The 21161-nt window shown below is 45.4% G+C and overlaps 1 protein-coding gene across 1 annotated transcript in view; it reads right to left on the reverse strand.

Moving 5' to 3' along the window:
* Positions 1-21161, reverse strand: part of TENM4 (teneurin transmembrane protein 4) — a 1172733-nt gene that overhangs the window by 134485 nt on the left and 1017087 nt on the right. Inside the window, 1 exon segment of the mRNA XM_030200091.1 lies at positions 3993-4112. Coding sequence (XP_030055951.1) covers positions 3993-4112 — 120 coding nt within the window.

Below are 21161 nucleotides of genomic sequence, written 5' to 3' on the forward strand. Positions count from 1 at the left end.
ACACGTCACTCACTGCAACCGTGGGGAGAGCAAATTTGAAGATGTTCTGCCTGCGTTAATCAGCTTCCTGATAACTGTTTCTACTACTACTACTACTTAACATTTCTAAAGCTCTACTTGGGTTACGCAGCGCTGTACAATTTAACATGGAAAGACAGTCCCTGCTCAAGGAGCTTACAATTTAAAAGACAAATGTACAGTCAATCTGATAGGTCAGACAGATTGGGGCAGCCTATATGTTCGAAAGGTTAGGTTCCGAAAGCAGCATTGAAGAGGTGAGCTTTAAGCAAGGATTTGAAGATGGGTAGGGAGGGGGCTTGGCGTAGGGGTTCAGGAAGATTGTTCCAGGCATAGGGTGAGGCAAGGCAAAATGAGCGGAGCCTGGAGTTGGCAGTGGTAGAGAAGGATACTGAGAGGAGGGATTTGTCATGTGAGCGGAGGTTATGGGCAGGAACGTAGGGGGAGATGAGGGTAGAGAGGTAGTGAGGAGCAGCAGACTGAGTGCATTTGTAAGTAAGGAGGAGAAGCTTGAATTGGATGCGTTATCTGATCGGAAGCCAGTGAAGTGACCTGAGGAAAGGGGTGATATGAGTATATCGGTTCTGGCGGAATATAAGACGTGCGGCAGAGTTCTGAACGGATTGAAGGGGGGATAGATGGCTGAGTGGGAGGCCAGTGAGGAGTAGGTTGCAGTAGTCGAGGCGAGAGATAATGAGAGCGTGGACGAGAGTTCGGGTGGTGTGTTCAGAGAGGAAAGGGCGAATTTTGTTGATGTTGAAGAGGAAGAAGCGACAGGTTTTGGCAGTCTGCTGGATATGCTGGATTTAGTTTCCTTTCTAGGTGTCTAAATGTCTTTGTGAAGATTTGGATATGCCTTTGGGAATGCAGAGACGCCAAGGGTGGCCCATCCCAAAGCTGGAGATTTAAGGCCAACGAGTGGGATTTCTCTCACGGGCCCTTGCCAAGTCTTAAAACAGTTCTATCATATGTACATTCCAAAAACTGACATATTCTAATCCATAAATAGAAAATGTAAAAAAAACATGTGCAGGAAAGGCTCACCCCCTGTGTATGCTCAGTTTTGTGGAAACCGAGCACGTGCAGGGGAGGGGGATGAAGGCGGCCCAGGGAAAGTGTAGGCCGTGAGTGGAGGAGCGATTCCACTGGCAGGGTTTGGAGACCCCTGCCAGCTAGCGACCTTAACCTAAATTGGGGGAGCACAGGTCTCCCCATGGATATGCTCTTACGTGCTTAACTACATGTGCTGAGTTACAGAATTGCCTTTTATTTATTTAGGGGTTGATATTCAGCTGGTGGTGCTCAGTGTTCTGTTGGCCGCCGCTGGGGTTATACCTGGAAATTCAATGCTGGGTCATGTCCAAGCTCTGGCACTGAAATTCCATGTTTGCAGAGATGGCTACACCATAGCTATTCCGCACTTAATTGACATAAGTACATAAGCATCACCATGCTGGGACAGACCAAGGGTCCATCGAGCCCAGCACCCTGTCTCCGACAGCGGCCAAAAGAACAAACAATTTGTCCCTCCCATCCCAGAAATAGTGGATTTTCCCCATGTCCATTCAATAACGTTCTATGGCCTTTTCCTCCAGGAAGCTGTCCAACCCTTTTTAAAATTCTGCTAAGTCAACTGCCTTAACCACTTTTTCCGGCAACGAATTCCAGAGTCTAACTACGTGTTGAGTGAAGAAATATTTCCTCCGATTCGTTCTAAATTTACTACACTGCAGCTTCATCGAATGCCCCTTTGTCCTAGTATTTTTGGAAAGCGTAAACAGACGCTCCACATTGACCCTTTCCTTTCCATTCCACTCATTATCTTATAGACCTCTATCATATCTCCCCTCAGCCGCCTTTTCTCCAAGCTGAAGAGCCCCAGCCTCTTCAGCCTTTCCTCATAGGGAAGTCGTCCCATCCCCTGTATCATCTTTGTTGCCCTTCTCTGCACCTTTTCTAATTCCACTATATCTTTTTTGAGGTGCGGCGACCAGAACTGCACACAATACTTGAGGTGCGGTCGCACCATGGAGCGATACAATGGCAGAATAATATCCTCATTTTTGTTTTCCATCCCTTTTCTAATAATACCCAACATTCTATTTGCTTTCCTAGCCTCAGCAGCACACTGAGCAGAAGGTTTCAACGTATCATCAACGACGACACCTAGATCCCTTTCTTGGTCTGTGACTCCGAACGCTGAACCCTGCATGACGTAGCTATAGTTTGGGTTCCTCTTTCCCACATGCATCACTTTGCACTTGCTCACATTAAACGTCATCTGCCATTTAGAAGCCCAGTCTCCCAGTCTCGTAAGGTCTTCTTGTAATTATTCTTAATCTTCCTGTGATTTGACAACTTTGAATAACTTTGTGTCATCAGCAAATCTGATTACCTCACTAGTTACACTATGGGGCACCACATAAAGATAGGACTGTTTTAATGCGGCTCCTATTTATGTGGTGACCTCCTTGACTGATTAACTGGCCAAGTGCTGATTCCACCCCTGGAATGCCCCCAAAATAGCCGGTTTTGATTTAAGTGCCAAATGGACATTTTCAGCAGCATTAACCAGTTAAGTGCCACTGAAAATGACTGGTTAGCCCTGAACAGCCAGCCAGGAGCCATTTCTTGCCGGTTAAATCACTTTGAATATTGACCCTTTAGTTTAGATCTGATATTCCGCAGGGCCTAAAATAAACATACAACTTATCTGGAAAGTGGCTAAATATTGCTTCTTTTCAGATAGTTTTGTAGTCTTACTTCTTTGTGTCGCTTTAGTTTTGGGCTAATCAGATGGATTTTCAACCCAATACTCTCTGTATAAGGACTGAAAATCCATGGACCGAGAAGTTATATGTTCACTGGCAACCATGTAACTTCTTTGGAATACAATAACTGAACAGAGTATCCTTGGTTGTAAAATAAGAATGTATCCTGATGTCTCGAAGGTTATACAAAAGAAAAGACAAGAATTTCTTAAACTTCGCCCGAAAGCTGTGCAAGTGGGCGCGTTATTTTCGTTAAATTTTCCTTGCAAATGTGTCATAAAGTTAAATTCTGTTAAATATATATTTTTTGATTCTAAACAATTGAACTTTTTCCTGGAATCTAAGTTAGCTGGTTCACTTGTAGCACAATCAAGACCTGCAACAACTTCTACGCCCTAGAATTTAAGAGCCATTTGATTCTCTTCTCAGCCACCTTTTTCTTAAACTAAATAGTAATGTAAAGTTTTTATGATATATAGTTTGTTATGCCTCCATATTGTGGACTAAAAATGAACATAAGATCATGATTTGATTTCATTTCATTATATGCCTAGTAATTATTTTCCTTTATATTATTACTAGCTGTTGAGCCCGTGAAAACGGGCTAGTTTTGGAATGGGGGGGGGGGTTCCGAGCCCCCCCCCCCCGGAGTCGCTGCCGCCGCCCCTCCACCCGGCCCGAGCAGCACTGTAAACTTACATCAGCACGCAGCAGCAGGCACATCAGCAAAGCCGCCGTCGTGGCGGGCTTCCTTCTCTGCCTGTGTCCCGCCCTCGTGTGACATAACGTCGGCGAGGGCGGGACAAAGGCAGAGAAGGAAGCCCGACGGCAGCTTTGCTGATGTGCCTGCTGCTGCGTGCTGATGTAAGTTCACAGTGCTCGGGCCAGATGGAGGGGAGGGGGGAGAGGAAGCGGTTCCGACGTCTGCAGCATGCCAGTAGAGACTTCCCTCTCTGTCCCGCCCCCATCATCACGTATTGAAGCGGGGGCGGGATAGAGAGGGAAGTCTGTACTGCGCATTTGCGAGTGAGTACGGTCACTCGCCGTTTATATGTTTGATGACTAATAGTCATCTTTGCTATCTCAAGAATTGTACTTGAAATATATTGTAAATGTGATTAAATAATAATAAAAAAAAAGAAATACAATAACTGAAAAATTGTTGTTGTTCAACACAACTTCAAAGATGTGACGCTCCCATACCTGCCATCTTGTCTGCTGATGGTGTAGCCAAAAGTTGGTAGACCGACAAAACTGATGTTTACACCTACAAGTGGAGTCCCGTCAGCTGTCATCACCTGACCTCGGATCACACAAACGTGCCTGTACAAAGAAAAGAAAAAGGATTCAGACCGACTGCTGGGAAATGTTGCCGGTAAAAGAGGCTTGTTTTAGATGTCAGGGTGTGAAGACGACGAAGGTGTATGCATTTAATATTCTCACTGTTATGATACATCAGACTGACATTTTCTGGAACAAAAGAAGCTGAGAAAGCAACCAACGATACAGTGACAGGGAGACAATTTTACCAAAATGTAAAGCTGAGCAGACTTGACAATGAAAAACAGAAAGAATCAGGAAAAAAAATCACATTACAGATAGGTATTAGCCTTAACTCATTCTGTACTAAATTCACAAAATGAGGCTAACTCTCGCTTGAAAGCTAATCCTAAATTTATTAGGCTATTCCTGTAAGAAGGTGCCACCGGAAACTTTTCAGCAAGAACTATGGCATTTGCTTTCTGGAAGCCTCTATTTCAATTGGTATGGAGTACGTCACGCAGTAGGCATGACACATTATTTCATACCCTAGGGCAGTGCCATCACACAGTGCCTGTAGCTATAATTAGTGGGAGTTATGTCAGTACTGGCTGAAATTCTGACAGCACACGCTCCACAAGCTCGGTGTCTTCTCGGAAGCTTTGCGTGTTCATTCCACACTGCACTTTTACATCCAGTCCTGCCTTCAAAGGTTGGATTTTGAACTTAGGTACATTATTTCTGCAGAGTGGGAGAAATGACAAGAAAAGCAGACAGTCCTACGCTTCTCGCCTGATGCTACTGGAAAAAGTGTCACCTAGGGCAGGTTTTAGACATTGTGGGGCCCAGGGCAGAAATTAAGGAGGGAGCCCCTGATCCCCTCTCCTCTCCCACCCCAATCTCCCCACCTGCACTGGTACTACGCGGTCCGGCCATCTATTACCCTTCTCCCCACCATGGTCCATCTCCCTCCCTTCCTCTCACCTTGCAGGCTTCTTTAAAAATTTAATTCCCTTCTCAGAGGGGTCCCATTCTCACAAGCTGCCGCTGGCTGCCCCTGAAGCTTTCCCTCTTTACCAGGTGGAAACAGGAAATTGTGTCAGAGGGGGGTGAATCATGGCAGAGAGGGAAAGCTTCGGGGCAGCCAGAGACAACTTGTGAGGATGGCTGCTGCCCCGGGGCCCCTCTGAAAAGGGAAATACATTTTTAAAGAAGAATCAGGAAGGTGAGGGGTAGGGAGGAGGAGACGGACTGTGGTGGGGAGAAGGGGAAGAGATGCCTGGACTGCGGGACTCCCTGGAGCAGTGGGGCCCAGGGCAGCTGCCCTGCTTGTCCCCTCCTAATGCCAGCCCTGGTGTCACCATTGCAGCAGGAGGAACCCTGTTCTTCTCCACTCCATACCAGTGGAACAAATGTCTATCCTTTTTGCTGCAACATTTTTTTTTGTTACATTTGTACCCCGCGCTTTCCCACTCATGGCAGGCTCAATGCGGCTTACTTGGGGCAATGGAGGGTTAAGTGACTTGCCCAGAGTCACACCAATGTGGCTGCGCAAGCTACTGCTTCTGTGAGTCTGAAGTCCTGCACGTACGTGCAGGACGTCAGACTCACAGAAACAGAAGCCTGCGCAGCCTTCTACATGGAATGTTGCTAGTGGAATAGCAACATTCCATGTAGAATCTCCAATAGTAGCAACATTCCATGTAGAATCTCCAATAGTAGCAACAGAACCTCAAATAGTAGCAACATTCCATGTAGAATCTCCAATAGTATCTATTTTATTTTTGTTACATTTGTACCCTGCGCTTTCCCACTCATGGCAGGCTCAATGCGGCTTACATGGGGCAATGGAGGGTTAAGTGACTTGCCCAGAGTCACAAGGAGCTGCCTGTGTGTGGAGTGGGAATCGAACTCAGTTCCCCAGGACCAAAGTCCACCACCCTAACCACTGAGGCAAATGTGAAAAGAATAGTGAGGTTTTTTTTAGACAGGAAGAATTACTATTTGATAAAATATAGCTATATATATAATTCCAGAGAAGGCTATTTAAATGACACACTGGTAGTTCTCAGACAGAAAGGCCTAAGCAACTTCCAGGTTTTGAAGATCCTAGCCAAAACAGAAATTTTACAAAAAGAAAAAAAAAAAAAAAGATAACCCATGAAAACAAAATAAGGAACCAAATAAGAATGAGTCAGTCACACTGACTGGATTTATTAAGGGTTCATTGATAAAGTTTGTTGGGTAATGAAAGAGGACGTTGGATCGTCATAAGACAGGTACAGAAGATGAGGACAGTTTGTTCTTTCTGGGAGGAGAGTGAAGAATAAGGCTAGGGTCTGAGAAAATGAGCAAGATTGTCACAGTGTGAAATTAGGGCTGATGCTTGAACATGACAAGTGTCTCAGTGATTGGAGTCAATTCCTTTCTTTGCTTTTTTTTTTAAATCGTAAACCACATGGAAGCACTTTGGGGTACTGTGCGGTATATCAAGTCCTTTAAAATAAATATTTAAATAAATAATAAACATAACATAACAAATGCAAACACGTAGCTGTGGGAACAGAACAGGCTGAGCCTTACGCACACACAAAGCTTCTCTCAGTAGATCCACCACCGTACCACAGTCTTGAGGGGGGGGGGGGGTGTCTCTAAATTCTACAAGGGTAAGCAAGTACCATTACAGCCATCTCAAGACAGTGGCGTAGCCACAGGTGGGCCTGGGTGGGCCAGGGCCCACCCACTTATGGCTCAGGCCCACCCAACAGCAGCACACATTTTATGGTAGCTGGTGGGGATCCCAAGCTCCGCCAGCTGAAGACCTCTTCCTGATGGTGCTGAAAACGTTGCTCTCCACTTCAGAAGTCTGAGCTGCCAAGGTAGAGAGCAGTGTTTTCCTGCCAGATGAGATATTTTTTTAAGCTGGTGGGGGAGGGGGGAGAACACTTGTGCCCACCCACTTCTTGTCTAGGCCCACCCAGAATCTGCTGTCTGGCTACGCCCCTGTCAAGACGAGGGATGCTGTAACTAATTGGTTTACACCTCCTCTCCGATTTGGAATGGTCCTGAATTCAGGAACACTCTAGGCTAATGAGTGCCCTGAAAGGATCCTTATATATGTTTCAAATACAAATGCTACCAAATACCCTCTGCAGGATGTGGCAGCAGGATTCCCACTGAATCTGTTCTACAATCTTATGAACTAAATACTACTGACAGTAAACAAACCCACGATATCCCTGAAAGTGCTTGACACAGGTCTCGTGCTAACCACAACCAACACCACTGCGAATTCAGGACCCCTCCCACCACCCCCCAAAAAAAACAAGCTCCACCCTCAAGTCAAATCCCGCAGCCAAGGTTTCCCCTTCCAAGCCACTCCCCAACGACCAGAACCTGAACCTCCCTCAGCCCCCAGGCTTACCTGTGGGTATCCCTGGTTGTTCAGTAGATGGGATAGCAGCAGTCCCTCCAGCTCCTGCTCTATGACTGCCTGGATTCAAAATGGCAGTATGGTCCCTACTGGTAGTCTTGAATACTACCACTAGGGGTCATAGCCAACATTTTGAGCCCAGGTAGCCTTGGGGCAGGGATGGAGAAAGACTACTCCCGTCCTGTTCACAGATGACCAGGAAGATACACGGTTGAGTCTTGGTGGGGTCAGGGGGTGAGAGGATAGTTGGGTTGTGGTAATCGGTGAGGGGTTTTGTTCGGGTGAAAGGGCTTAGAGAGGAAATCCTCAGTGGGGAGTTGACTCAGGGAGAGGGAATGGGGGGAGTTGACTCAGATGGGATTGGATTCTGGGATACTTACAGTGGGGGAAATAAGTATTTGATCCCTTGCTGATTTTGTAAGTTTGCCCACTGACAAAGACATGAGCAGCCCATAATTGAAGGGTAGGTTATTGGTAACAGTGAGAGATAGCACATCACAAATTAAATCCGGAAAATTACATTGTGGAAAGTATATGAATTTATTTGCATTCTGCAGAGGGAAATAAGTATTTGATCCCCCACCAACCAGTAAGAGATCTGGCCCCTACAGACCAGGTAGATGCTCCAAATCAACTCGTTACCTGCATGACAGACAGCTGTCGGCAATGGTCACCTGTATGAAAGACACCTGTCCACAGACTCAGTGAATCAGTCAGACTCTAACCTCTACAAAATGGCCAAGAGCAAGGAGCTGTCTAAGGATGTCAGGGACAAGATCATACACCTGCACAAGGCTGGAATGGGCTACAAAACCATCAGTAAGACGCTGGGCGAGAAGGAGACAACTGTTGGTGCCATAGTAAGAAAATGGAAGAAGTACAAAATGACTGTCAATCGACAAAGATCTGGGGCTCCACGCAAAATCTCACCTCGTGGGGTATCCTTGATCATGAGGAAGGTTAGAAATCAGCCTACAACTACAAGGGGGGAACTTGTCAATGATCTCAAGGCAGCTGGGACCACTGTCACCACGAAAACCATTGGTAACACATTACGACATAACGGATTGCAATCCTGCAGTGCCCGCAAGGTCCCCCTGCTCCGGAAGGCACATGTGACGGCCCGTCTGAAGTTTGCCAGTGAACACCTGGATGATGCCGAGAGTGATTGGGAGAAGGTGCTGTGGTCAGATGAGACAAAATTGAGCTCTTTGGCATGAACTCAACTCGCCGTGTTTGGAGGAAGAGAAATGCTGCCTATGACCCAAAGAACACCGTCCCCACTGTCAAGCATGGAGGTGGAAATGTTATGTTTTGGGGGTGTTTCTCTGCTAAGGGCACAGGACTACTTCACCGCATCAATGGGAGAATGGATGGGGCCATGTACCATACAATTCTGAGTGACAACCTCCTTCCCTCCGCCAGGGCCTTAAAAATGGGTCGTGGCTGGGTCTTCCAGCACGACAATGACCCAAAACATACAGCCAAGGCAACAAAGGAGTGGCTCAGGAAGAAGCACATTAGGGTCATGGAGTGGCCTAGCCAGTCACCAGACCTTAATCCCATTGAAAACTTATGGAGGGAGCTGAAGCTGCGAGTTGCCAAGCGACAGCCCAGAACTCTTAATGATTTAGAGATGATCTGCAAAGAGGAGTGGACCAAAATTCCTCCTGACATGTGTGCAAACCTCATCATCAACTACAGAAGACGTCTGACCGCTGTGCTTGCCAACAAGGGTTTTGCCACCAAGTATTAGGTCTTGTTTGCCAGAGGGATTAAATACTTATTTCCCTCTGCAGAATGCAAATAAATTCATATACTTTCCACAATGTGATTTTCCGGATTTAATTTGTGATGTGCTATCTCTCACTGTTACTAATAACCTACCCTTCAATTATGGGCTGCTCATGTCTTTGTCAGTGGGCAAACTTACAAAATCAGCAAGGGATCAAATACTTATTTCCCCCACTGTATTATTAAGGGGGAGGGCCATGTTACCGGACTGCCAATAGCACAGCTTCACTTAACGGCAATTGCAACTGTTACTATACAGTACCATCCTGCACACCGAAGCCATGTTCTATTGCAGCCCATTTTACCCCTACACATGCTAGGTACCTACTGTGGGATTTGTATTAAGCTGGCTGGTTATAGTATGCAGTAGGAATTAGCATGGGTCTGCGCTAACATCTAACACCCACACTAGTTGCTTAGCAAAGTTTAGTAAACACCCCCCCCCCTTTATAAAATAGGCACCTACTCTGCCTCTTAAACCAGGTGCCCTAGTATAAAATTACTCACAATGTGTATGAAGCAGGGGCGTAGCTACGTGGGGCCATGGGGGCCTGGGCCCCCGTAGATTTGGCCCTGGACCCCCCTGCCGATGACCCTCTCTATCCCCCTTCCCGCTGAGGTCCTCTTCTTCCTTCGTTCTGTTTCTGAGTCTGACGTCCTGCATGCAGGACGTCAGACTCAGAAACGGAACGAAGAAGAGGACCTTGGCTGGCGGGGGTTGGGGTCCCCCACCAGCAACGGTAGGCGACAGCGGGGGAGGGGGGGTTGAGAGGGTCATTAGCGGGGGGGGGGTCAAACTTGGTGGCGGTGGGTGTCGGAAATGGCGGGGGGGGGGGGGGTGTGTCGGCGCCACTGGAGGGGGCTAAAATGTGCCCCCTCACCTCAAGCTCTGGACTTCCCTCCCGCCGAAGTCTGGCTACGCCCCTGGTATGAAGTGAGTAATAAAGACTGAACTCATTTTAGGGACCTGTTTACTAAGCAGCAATATAGGCGTGTCAACGTTTTTAACCATGTACGTGTGTTAACCATGTATGTGCCTACAGTATCCCTATAGGTGCCTACATGGTTAGCGCGTGCTAAGTGTAGGTGCGCTTAAAACAGTAATGTACCTTAGTAAACAGGGTCCTTAATGTATTCTGCATGCTAATTACCTTCAAACAGAATTACGTCCAGTGCAAGAAACCATGCTAAAAATTATGTTGGATTTTTTAGCACTGAAAACTTACTTCGACCCAGTGACCACTGGGTTAGCGAGGGAACCCTTACTTCCCCTTTTAACACACTTTATTTCAGATTTAGTTGATATTTATTATTTTATGACACCCAAAGTAAAGGAATAGATTAATGCAGATTTTCAGCACAGTCTTATTACATCAGCACCATAATATTACTTTGTATTTCTAATGACCTCTCGGGCTCTTCTAAGAGAAGAAAACAGTATTTTCTGTGCCAGGAATAAATAACAAGGTACTAACAGCCCACTTCCTGCTGCTCTGGTTCAATATACTAAGCCTTTTATCAGAAGATGAGGGAATGTGTGCGCTCTTAGAATTTAATGGAAGGGAGTGGAAGAAATATTTTCTATTGTGTTTTTTTTAAATGTTTGTTTCAGTGCTTGTGAAATGAGCCAGACAGATATCACTGCCAAATGCAATCCTTCTGTTACTCAGAAGACACGTAATGTGCAAACGTGGCCTCATAAACTAACTACACATTTCATACATGTAGATACATTTTGTATGTTTATTCTACTGATGATGAGTAAACCCTTTATCTTTTGTGATATATTGGGACTCATATTTGAAACAGAAAATCGTCCAAAAAGCAGCACAAAGTGGCAGATAGACATATTTTTTTTTTTAACCAAAACGTCCAAATCGCTATTTTCAAACCCCGTTTTAAAGACAATTTTTCTATGAGGTTCGTATGCAGTGCAGGTGTGTGTCAGGGCATGTTGGGGGGCAGGATTCGGGTGTTCCCAAAACTTGGACGTTTTTCTGCTACAACGGAACAAAGCAAAAATGTCCACGGCTAAGAGTTAAGGCATTTTGGTCTAGACATGTTTCAAATCACAACTAAGCCACAAAAAAGTGCCCTAAATAACCACTGGAGGAATTAAGGCATGAGCCCCCCTTTCTTCCCCAGTGGTTACTGACCTCCTCCCACCCACCAAAGATGTGAAAGAAAGCGTACACAGCAGCCTCTATGACAGAATAAGAGCATAAGAGTAGCCATACTGGGTCAGACCAATGGTCCATCTAGCCCAGTAACCTGTTTTCCATACAGTGGCCAAGCCAGGTCATAAGTACCTGGCAGAAACCCAAATCGTGGCAACATTCCATGTAGAACCCCAAAGAGTAGCAACATTCCATTCAGAATCTCAAATAGTAGCAACATTCCATGTAGAACCCCAAAGAATAGCAAGATTCTGGAATCCTAAAGAGTGACAAGATTCCATGTAGAATCTCAAAGTTTAGCAACATTCCATACTACAAATCCCAGCACAAGCAGTTGCCTCCCATGTCTGCCTCAATAGCAGACGCCAGGAATTTGTCCAAACCTTTTTTAGAGCCAGATACGCTAAACACTGTTACCACATCCTCCGGCAAAGAGCTCCAGAGCTTAACTATTCATTGAGTGATGTTACGGTCAGTCCTATTAGAGCAGCAAGGCTTCGTTCTGTTTCTGTGCAGGATGTCAGAAACAGAACAAAGCCTTCGCGGGAAGAAGAGGACTTCGGCTGGCGGGGACTGGGGGTCCCCAGCCAGCAAAGGTAGCCCACGGCGATGGCGGGGGAGGGCTGGCGGCGGGGGGGGGGGGGTCGAGAGGGTCGTCGGCAGGGGTCGTCAAAGTTGGTGGTGGCGGGGAGGGGGGTCGGCAATGGTGGAGGGTGGCTAAAATGTGCCCCCTCACCTCGGGCTCTGGACCCCCCTCCCGCCGAAGTCTGGCTATGCCGCTGGAGTGGAGGAGTAGCCTAGTGGTTAATGCATTGGGCTGGGGAACTGGGTTTGATTCCAAGTGCAGCAAATTGTGAGTCTGGGCAAGTCACTTAACCCTCCATTGCCCCAGATACAAAAACTTAGATTGTGAGCCCACAAGGGACAGAGAAAGTACCCGTGTATAATAATTGTAAACTGCTTTGACTGTACCGCAGAAAGGCGGTATATCAAATCCCATTACCCTTACCCTATTACTACTCTAAGTGTGAACATGGATCCGACTTGTCACGCAATTGATATGTGTAAGTTATTTCTTCTTCAGCAAGCGACAAGGGCTTCTCTGTTTATTTTTGCTTTCACTTCCGCTAATAGGAATAGACGCTTCAGTTGAGCGTATGCCAATTTTCTAACAGAACAGCACCCGGGGCTTTTCTTTCGTGGAATAAGCCTTGTAAAGCAGTTTCTGATCAGTGTCGGTTTCTGTGGGCTATAGATCAAGGTTAGCTGGAACAATCTAGGATGCCAAGCAAGAAGTTGCATGTTCAAATTATATAAGGAAACAAGAAGAAGAAAAAAAGGTGACAGAGTTGCATTAAAATGAGGGAAAAATAACAAGTTGATATGTGTGACAAACTGGCACATTTCCCTTTCCTCCATCTGCAAACTCCTCCGTGTCTGTTCAGGGACTGGATGTGAAAAGACATGGAAGAGTGTGTCTCATTACTGTATGTGTTTCTGTGTATGTCTGTGTGTGTGTGTGTGTGCATATATATTTGTGTGTCTTTGTGCTTATGCATCCAGATGGACTAATGGACAGAAGGAGCTTCCCTAAAAGGAGCTATTGCTTGAGCAAAACACACATAAAAAGATATAAGAAGTAACTAAAAAAAACCAAACAAACCCCAAAATAAGAACTAAAAAAATTAAGAAAATGTGAATAAGAACTCTTATCTTAATCTATATGGAGTATTTGACAACATATAGAAGGGTGGGATCCTTGCGATGTAGAAGGGGGTGGGATCGTTTAAGGGCAGGAGTTCAGACACTATAGTTACGTTGCTTTGAGGACGGGGGGGGGGGATAGAGGGGGGATCGGGAGGAGGAAAGGGATCTGGGGAGGGAGGGATTTCAAGTTTGGGATATGGGATTGTTGGGCATTTGGTGATATGAATTTTAGTATTATCAGGGGGGGGGGGTGGGGGTGGGGGGAGAGAGTTTGGGATAGGAGTGTTGTTCGACAGGCCAGACTGCTGTTTGTAACAACCCTCAAATGACGGGATCCAGAAAAACAACAGACTCTGACTTTTCAAAAAACCTGAGTGTAGTCCAAAGTTTCTAAACTAGAAAACTAGAAACGTTTGTTATCTCTGGTGCAGCGTACAACCACTTAGTCATTATTGTGTGGCCTAGTCTCTTAGGGGTCCGTTCACTAAGCTGCATTAGACGCTAATACTCGCCTAAAGCAGCTAAAATGGAGTACTGCAGGACGTGCATCTGTAAGATAATAAAGACCTTTACATATCCATCTGTCTATGCTGGATCCTCTTTTTCAGTGGTGTTCCTCTGGTGTAGATCCCTACACATATAATCATTAATTGTGACCTGGCTTGGCCATTGTTGGAAACAGGATATTGGGCTACATGGACCATTGGCCTGACCCAGTATGGCTATTCTTACGTTCTTATGTTTTTATATGGATAACATCTTTCCAGTCTCTGTGCAAAACCCTTACAATTCCTCGCTTAACAATCTTCAGTTATGCTTAGATGCTGTGAATTCCTGGGGATTCCTCCCATCATCTTCTACTGAACCCATCTAAATCCGTAGCTATATGGGTGACAGGTTGCCCTTCGTACTCCACTGTCACTCTGACCATACAGGGCTCTCCCATAGTCTGGTGGATTCATTCAGATACCTGGAGGTGATTCTTGATTCCCAGCTTTGCCTCCCAAAACTCTGCTATGGTTAATCATGTTTCCATTCTTTACATCTTATCCGATCCACTCGCTGCTGCCTTGAAAACTCTTTCTGATTCTTCTCTATGCTTTCGTTGGTTCAGAACTCTGTTCTGTATCCAATACAAGATTTTGACTTTATCCCATATGCTCCTACATCAAGGGAGACCTTCTTATCTTTGGTTTTCTTGTACATCCTCTCCTGCTCTCTGTGAACCTCTACCACTCACTGCCTCTCCCTTCCTTTGGTCTCTTGTTCTCGCCTGGAGTCTACTCGACACTTGACCATTTTTAATATAGTGTCCTCTGTTTGGAATTTGCTTCTATCCTTCCTTCAAGAGGAACTCTCCTATTAGAAATTGTGCGTGGTCCTATAACTCACCTGTTTTCTTCTGCCTTCCCTGGATGGGTGCCCAGGTAGAGGATCCAGCAGCATTCTGTTGGCACCCTTTACCCTCAATTTTTTTGCTTTCCTGTCAATTGATTGAAGTTCTTTTCATTTCCTTGTAGATTTATTGTAAAACCGCTTTGATTTTCCCCATTGAAAGGCACCAGTAAACCACAAACCATATGCTGAAATCCCGACTGTCTGGGTATGACTTGAAGACTGGGCCAAGAACTATCACAATAGGAAAACTATGTGTTATTTGTGAAAATGAAAACTCTTGTAATCCATTATTGTCTCCCAATCAACACACAAAAACCCAGCGGCAAACTATTTTTTTCAAAACTCTTTTAGTACCATAAAATATGGCCAGATGTGTAAGAGAATTCCTTTTCCAGCATATAATCTGTGATGTAACAGGATAGAAACCACATCTGCTCAACAGATCAAGCATAGCGACAAATGAACAAGAGAAATGCCTGCTCATATGCGTGACAGTCCATAATTCAGTCGAACTTCTAGCTTCCAGTACATACAGTAAGTACATAAGTAATGCCACACTGGGAAAAGACCAAGGGTCCATCAAGCCCAGCATCCTGTCCACGACAGCGGCCAATCCAGGCCAAGGACACCTGGCAAGCTTCCCAAACGTACAAACATTCTATACTTGTTATTCCTGGAATTGTGGATTTTTCCCAAGTCCATTTAGTAGTGGTTTATGGACTTGTCCTTTAGGAAACCGTCTAACTCCTTTTTAAACTCTGCTAAGCTAACTGCCTTCACCACGTTTCTCCGGCAACGAATTCCAGAGTTTAATTATGCGTTGGGTGAAGAAAAACTTTCTCAGATTTGTTTTAAATTTACTACACTGTAGTTTCATCGCATGCTCCCTAGTCCTAGTATTTTTGGAAAGCGTGAACAGACGCTTCACATCCACCTGTTCCATTCCACTCCCGCCTCTCTACGAAACAGTACCAAGCTCAACTGTTCACATTATACAATTTAGAATAAACCAGCCCACCTTCAGAGGCCCTCAGAGCAGCTTTTCAGATAATTCTACATGCTGCCATCCCAACATTCCCATGAGAGCTCAAGGCATGATGTTATTTACACTTTGCAAGAAAAAACGGTTAACGAAAGACCCATCTTTCTCACATCAAAGCAATAAAGAGAGATTGAGACCGTAATGCAGAACTATGAAGTCTACTGAGAAAGAAAACAAAACATGATTAGATCATGTCCCCTGCACGGCCCACCTCAGCTTGTTCAGTAAGAATAATTAATACTGCATGGTAAACCAGTGGCCGCCTGAGTGCCAGCTTGTCCTTTCTGGAGGCAAGATCGAAGACTACTCACAATGCACTGAGCCCTTCAGGAACCCAGAAAATGGTAATTCAGTCAGCTGTTTCCTTCAAAGGACCTTCATCTAAATGCAATTACACTCAAACAAGTTAATCAACACTTAAAGACTTGCAGCCTGCCAGGAAGCTCTATGGGTATATTTACATAAAATATATTTGCCATATAAATATGGGGGGGGGGGGGGGGGGGAGTCGATGCTCTATTAGTCCAACTACAAGGGAACAAACAGAGATTTCTGTAATTGAACAAAACTGAATTGCTGTTTGCTGGAACCCGAACATATCTAAATCTCCACTACCCAAGCTGCAAAGGACTTAAATATAAATCAACATATGCATCCACTTTTTCCTACATAAGCACACGACTGTGGAACGCACTACCAAAAGCCGTGAAAAGAATGTATGACCACTTAAACTTCCAGAAATCTCTAAAAACTAACCTGTTTAAAAAGGCATACCCTACCGATCCAACTTAAATGTCTGAACTCTGCAACACAACGAAACCAAAGCACGTAATGGACATAACATAACTCTTCCGCTCTACGATTCCCTAATGTGTCTGTACCACATGAACCTTATTTTACCACCACATCACTTTGTATTTGTTCATACCGGAGTCGGCGAACGCCTCTCTGGTACTGTAAGCTACATTGAGCCTGCAAATAGGTGGGAAAATGTGGGATACAAATGTAACAAATAAATAAAATAAATAAATTTCATAGAAGTGTGAGCAGCAGTGGCGTAGCCAGACCTGACATTTTGGGTGGGCACTATGTATATAAGTATGAGTAGTGTTTCTTGGGATACTACAAAATAATGCCTTCCCTTCGCTACCTTACCCCATCCCCCCACATCTATCCCTGTAGCCCGGTATCAGCCCTTCCTTTCCCCACCATCCATTCCATAGCTAGGTATCGGCCCTGTCCTACCCCCTACACATCCCCATTAAATATAAGACTTTTTTTTTAATGTCATGGGCACTGCAGAGACCATCCCCACCCAAAAACCCACTAACATGAGAAATAAACAACCTTTTTAAAAAATTTTAACCTAGCTAATATTCAAATTTATTGTTGGTGGGTTTCTGGGTGGGGGTGGGCTGTTCACTGCCTAGGGCAAAAAAAAAGTCATATTTAATGATTACATATAACTTTTTTTTTGCCCTAGGCAGTGAGGAGCTCACGCCCACCCAGAAGCCCACCACCAGCTAGCATTTTGATTACACCCTGTACACGTTAAAAAATAAAATTTAAAAATATATTTATTTTACCTGGACAGCTGCTTGCAAATGGTGGCAGGTGGTGCAGAGCACTGTGCAGGCTTATGTGCCTGTTGTGTGGGGCTGCAGGAAAGTGCTGCTGGGGGGGGGAGGGGAATCGATGAGGCTGATCGCATCCAGCGAAGGCACCCATCACCCATGAGCCAGCACAGCGCGGAAGAGCTGCGCCCGTGACACAGCCGACAGCCAGAAGCTGAAACAAACAGCAGGCTGGCAACGCTTGAGCTGGGATGGAGAGAAGAGGAGCGGACGCGGAGCCAGCCACCCGGAGGAGAGGAGACGTCACTCACGCGCAGGCGCAGTGGCAGGAAGGCGCACAAGCAGGGCAGAGGCCAGGAGGAAGGTGTTGAGGGAGGGGAGTTACAGTCGGGAGTCTCGCGAGAAGCCGCGGCGCTAGGAGGAGACGCAGTGAGCGAGGACTGATGGAGCAGAACCCCCCCCCCCCCCATTGATTGCACCCGGGGTGGTCCGCCACTGCATTTAACAGGCAGGTAGGAGCCTAGGAGGGAGCAGAAGGATTGGGAGAGCTGCTGCTGCCTAAAAGCAGGTGGGAGGTGGCTGAGGCATGGCAGAAAGGCTTTTGTATACTTCAGCGCCTAACTGGGTGGGTGCGTGGGCGGGCCTGAGCCAAGATTGGGTGGGCCTGGGCCCACCCAGGCCCACCCGTAGCTACGCCCCTGGTGAGCAGGTTTAACCCACTGACTGTGATTATAAATTAGTGTCCTGCTGGTGATGGGAGCAGACCCTCCTCTATAACTAATGTGTCCTTTTAGAAGGGCTACATATCCCAAAATGCTTTGTGACAGAGTTATAACAGAAGGATTCCATTCTGCCCCTTTTGGACCTATAGTGGCTGTCTGACCACCCTAGCAATGTATCATAGTCGTTATGTGTCAATAGAAACCCACTATAACTATGATACAAAAATCACAGTAATTAAGCATGCTTCAGTGTCCAAGGGAATAAGAGGCTTTTTTTTTTACTAACGGCACTAGAATCTGGACTTAAGGTGTTGTAATGAAGGATTTTACCATGCACTAAGCCCAGATATAACATGGCATCTTGTGGGGGGGGGGGGGGCATTCCCCATATTCTTTATTGTAGGTCATGCATTAATGTTACCATTAGTGAGTGATTCCTGCAGAGAGTTAATGGAGGAGTACCTCCACCTCCTATTTAATCCCACGCTGACAGTGCATTAGCCAGTTGAAACACAGTAAGTAACAGGTCATGGATTTGATACACCACTTTTCTGTGGTACAATCGAGGTAATTTACATTTATTATATACAGCTACTTTCTCTGTCCCTAGTGAGCTGATAATCTAAGTGTCCCTTTTACTAAGCCTTGTAGGCGCCTACGCATGCCCAACGCGCGCCAAATTGGAGTTACCTCCCGGTTACCACGTGGCCCTTGCCGTAATTTCAATTTTGGCGCGTGTCCGCTACGCGTGTCTGGAAAATATTTTTTTTTTATTTGCAGACGCGCGCCAAGTGGCATCTGAAGTGCATAGGTCATTACCGCTCAAATTCTTTACCGTTAGGTCTATGGCTGGCGGTAAGGTTTCAGACCCAAAATGGATGCGCGGCAATTTTGATTTTGTCGCACGTCCATTTTCGGCAAAAAAAAGGCCTTTTTTACAGGTGCGCTGAAAAATGATTCTGAATGCGCCCAAAACCCACGCCATTTTTCAGTGCGCCTTTGTAAAAGGACCCCCTAAGTTTTGTAACAAAGGCAACAAAAGGTTTTCATGACTTGCCCAAGATCACAAGGAGTCACAGTGGGAAATGAACCCGGCTCCCCAGGTTCTCAGATCATTGCAGTAACCCTTAGGCTACTTCTCCAAGCTAACTGGTTAATGCTTCTATGCTCACTCTCCAAACATGCCATATCCCCTGAAACAAAATTCTAAAAAATTCAGCTATATACAGTTTAACATGTGGAAACAGGGAAATGACTGCAAAACTCATTAACGCACTCACATGGTACTGTTTTCACACTTTAACCCCTTAATTCTACAAAAGTCGCCTAAAATTGCGCATGCAATTTAACTGAATAACAAGCTAATTAGTACCAATAACTGTTTTTTTTAAACAAGCAATTATTGGCATGAATTAGATTTAATTGGAATTTATGTGCGTAAAAAAAGGGGGCATGGAAATGGGAAAGTCATGGGCATTCCTAGCATTGATGAACGTTTTAGAATGGGGGGGGGGGGGGGGGGGGAATACATGCCCAACTGAGGCGTGGCCATTTGCACCAGAGCAAATGGCCATGTCTAAATTTAGGCATGATTCTTTAAGCGCGGCTTATAGAATAGCACTTTTTTCTGCGCCGATTTCTTCAGCATCATATATAGAACTAAAGCATGTTAAGTAAAGGGAATGGGAAATTCAAAGCGGTTTACATTATGTACAGGTACTTATTTTGTACCAGGGGCAATGGAGAGTTAAGTGACTTGCCCAGAGTCACAGGGAGCTGCAGTGGGAATTGAACTCAGTTCCCCAGAATCAGAGCCCGCTGCACTGCCCACTAGGCTACTCCTCCACTAGCAACATTCCATGTAGAAGCCTGCCCTTGCAGATCAGCAACGCGGCCGCGCAGGCTTCTGTTTCTGTGAGTCTGACATCCTGCACGTTCACGACATCAGACTCACAGAAACAGAAGCCTGTGCAGCCGTGTTGTTGATCTGCAAGGGCAGGCTTCTACATGGAATGTTGCTAGTGGAATAGCAACATTCCATGTAGAATCTCAAATAGTAGCAACATTCCATGTAGAATCTCCAATAGTAGCAACAACATTCCATGTAGAATCTCAGTAGGGAAAGGGAAATAGTACTTGATATACCGCCTCTCTGAGGTTTTTGCAACTACATTCAAAGTGGTTTACATTGTATATTCAAGTACTTATTTGTACAAGGGGCAATGGAGAATTAAGTGCCTTGCCCAGAGCCACAAGGAGCTGCAGTGGGAATTGAGCTCAGTTCCCCGGGATCAAAGTCTGCTGCACTAACCACTAGGCTATTCCGCCACTTGGGATGGTGGAGTTTTGCTATTCTTTGGGGGTTCTACATGGAATGTTGCTACTCTTTGAGATTGCGCGTGGAATCTCGTTAATGGGACTTGATATACCGCCTTTCTGTGGTTTTTGCAACTACATTCAAAGCGGTTTACATCATACATACAGGTACTTGTTTGTACCTGGGGCAATGGAGGGTTAAGTGACTTGTCCAGAGTCACAAGGAGCTGCAGTGAGAATGGAACCCAGTTCCCCAGGATCAAAGTCCACTGCACTACTCCTAGGCTTCTAAGCTTTCTGAATATAATAATCTACAATGCTGTCACATGACAAAGTGGTAGGGCAAGATGAACATGTCACACAGACAAGAGGCAGCAATGGGATTTGGCAAATGCTATGAATTTCTTTGCCTGCTGAATTTAGGCGTGAATAGGACTACACGAGATTTCGGAACGTACTGGTTATTTATTAAGTATTTTCAATAGATTTTGTATGGCCTATCGCTATTTGCTTGTAGTAAAATTGGTAAATCCTGCTGTACACTGTCCAGAGCTAAAAGGGTTAGGATAGTATACATAAATCCTGTTTATTATTATTATTATTGTAAGTTAGTCAATTGGAGTTGTAAAAGGTAGCACAGGAGAAGAATTAGGTTAGATCCAAGTTGGAAAGTGGAGAAAAGAAAGACAGAAGAATTCTGGGAGTTGTAGTTCTGGGGAAGTCATAGCCTAGAGTCAGGGGCTGCCTATAGGGAGAAGAACTAGTAATTACTGGATCTAGATTAAGACAATCAAAGAAATATAACAGAAGATAGCACACTTAGAAGCTCTCTGGCACATGGACATCAGGGGCAGAACACTACAAGGTGGGGGCAGTGATCTGAGAGACGTGGCCTGGGTAAGCCGAGGACTATTCATCTATCTGGAAAATATCTGTATACACATAAAGG

This window comes from Microcaecilia unicolor, chromosome 4, assembly GCF_901765095.1.
Source record: "Microcaecilia unicolor chromosome 4, aMicUni1.1, whole genome shotgun sequence".
NCBI classification, from domain to species: domain Eukaryota; kingdom Metazoa; phylum Chordata; class Amphibia; order Gymnophiona; family Siphonopidae; genus Microcaecilia; species Microcaecilia unicolor.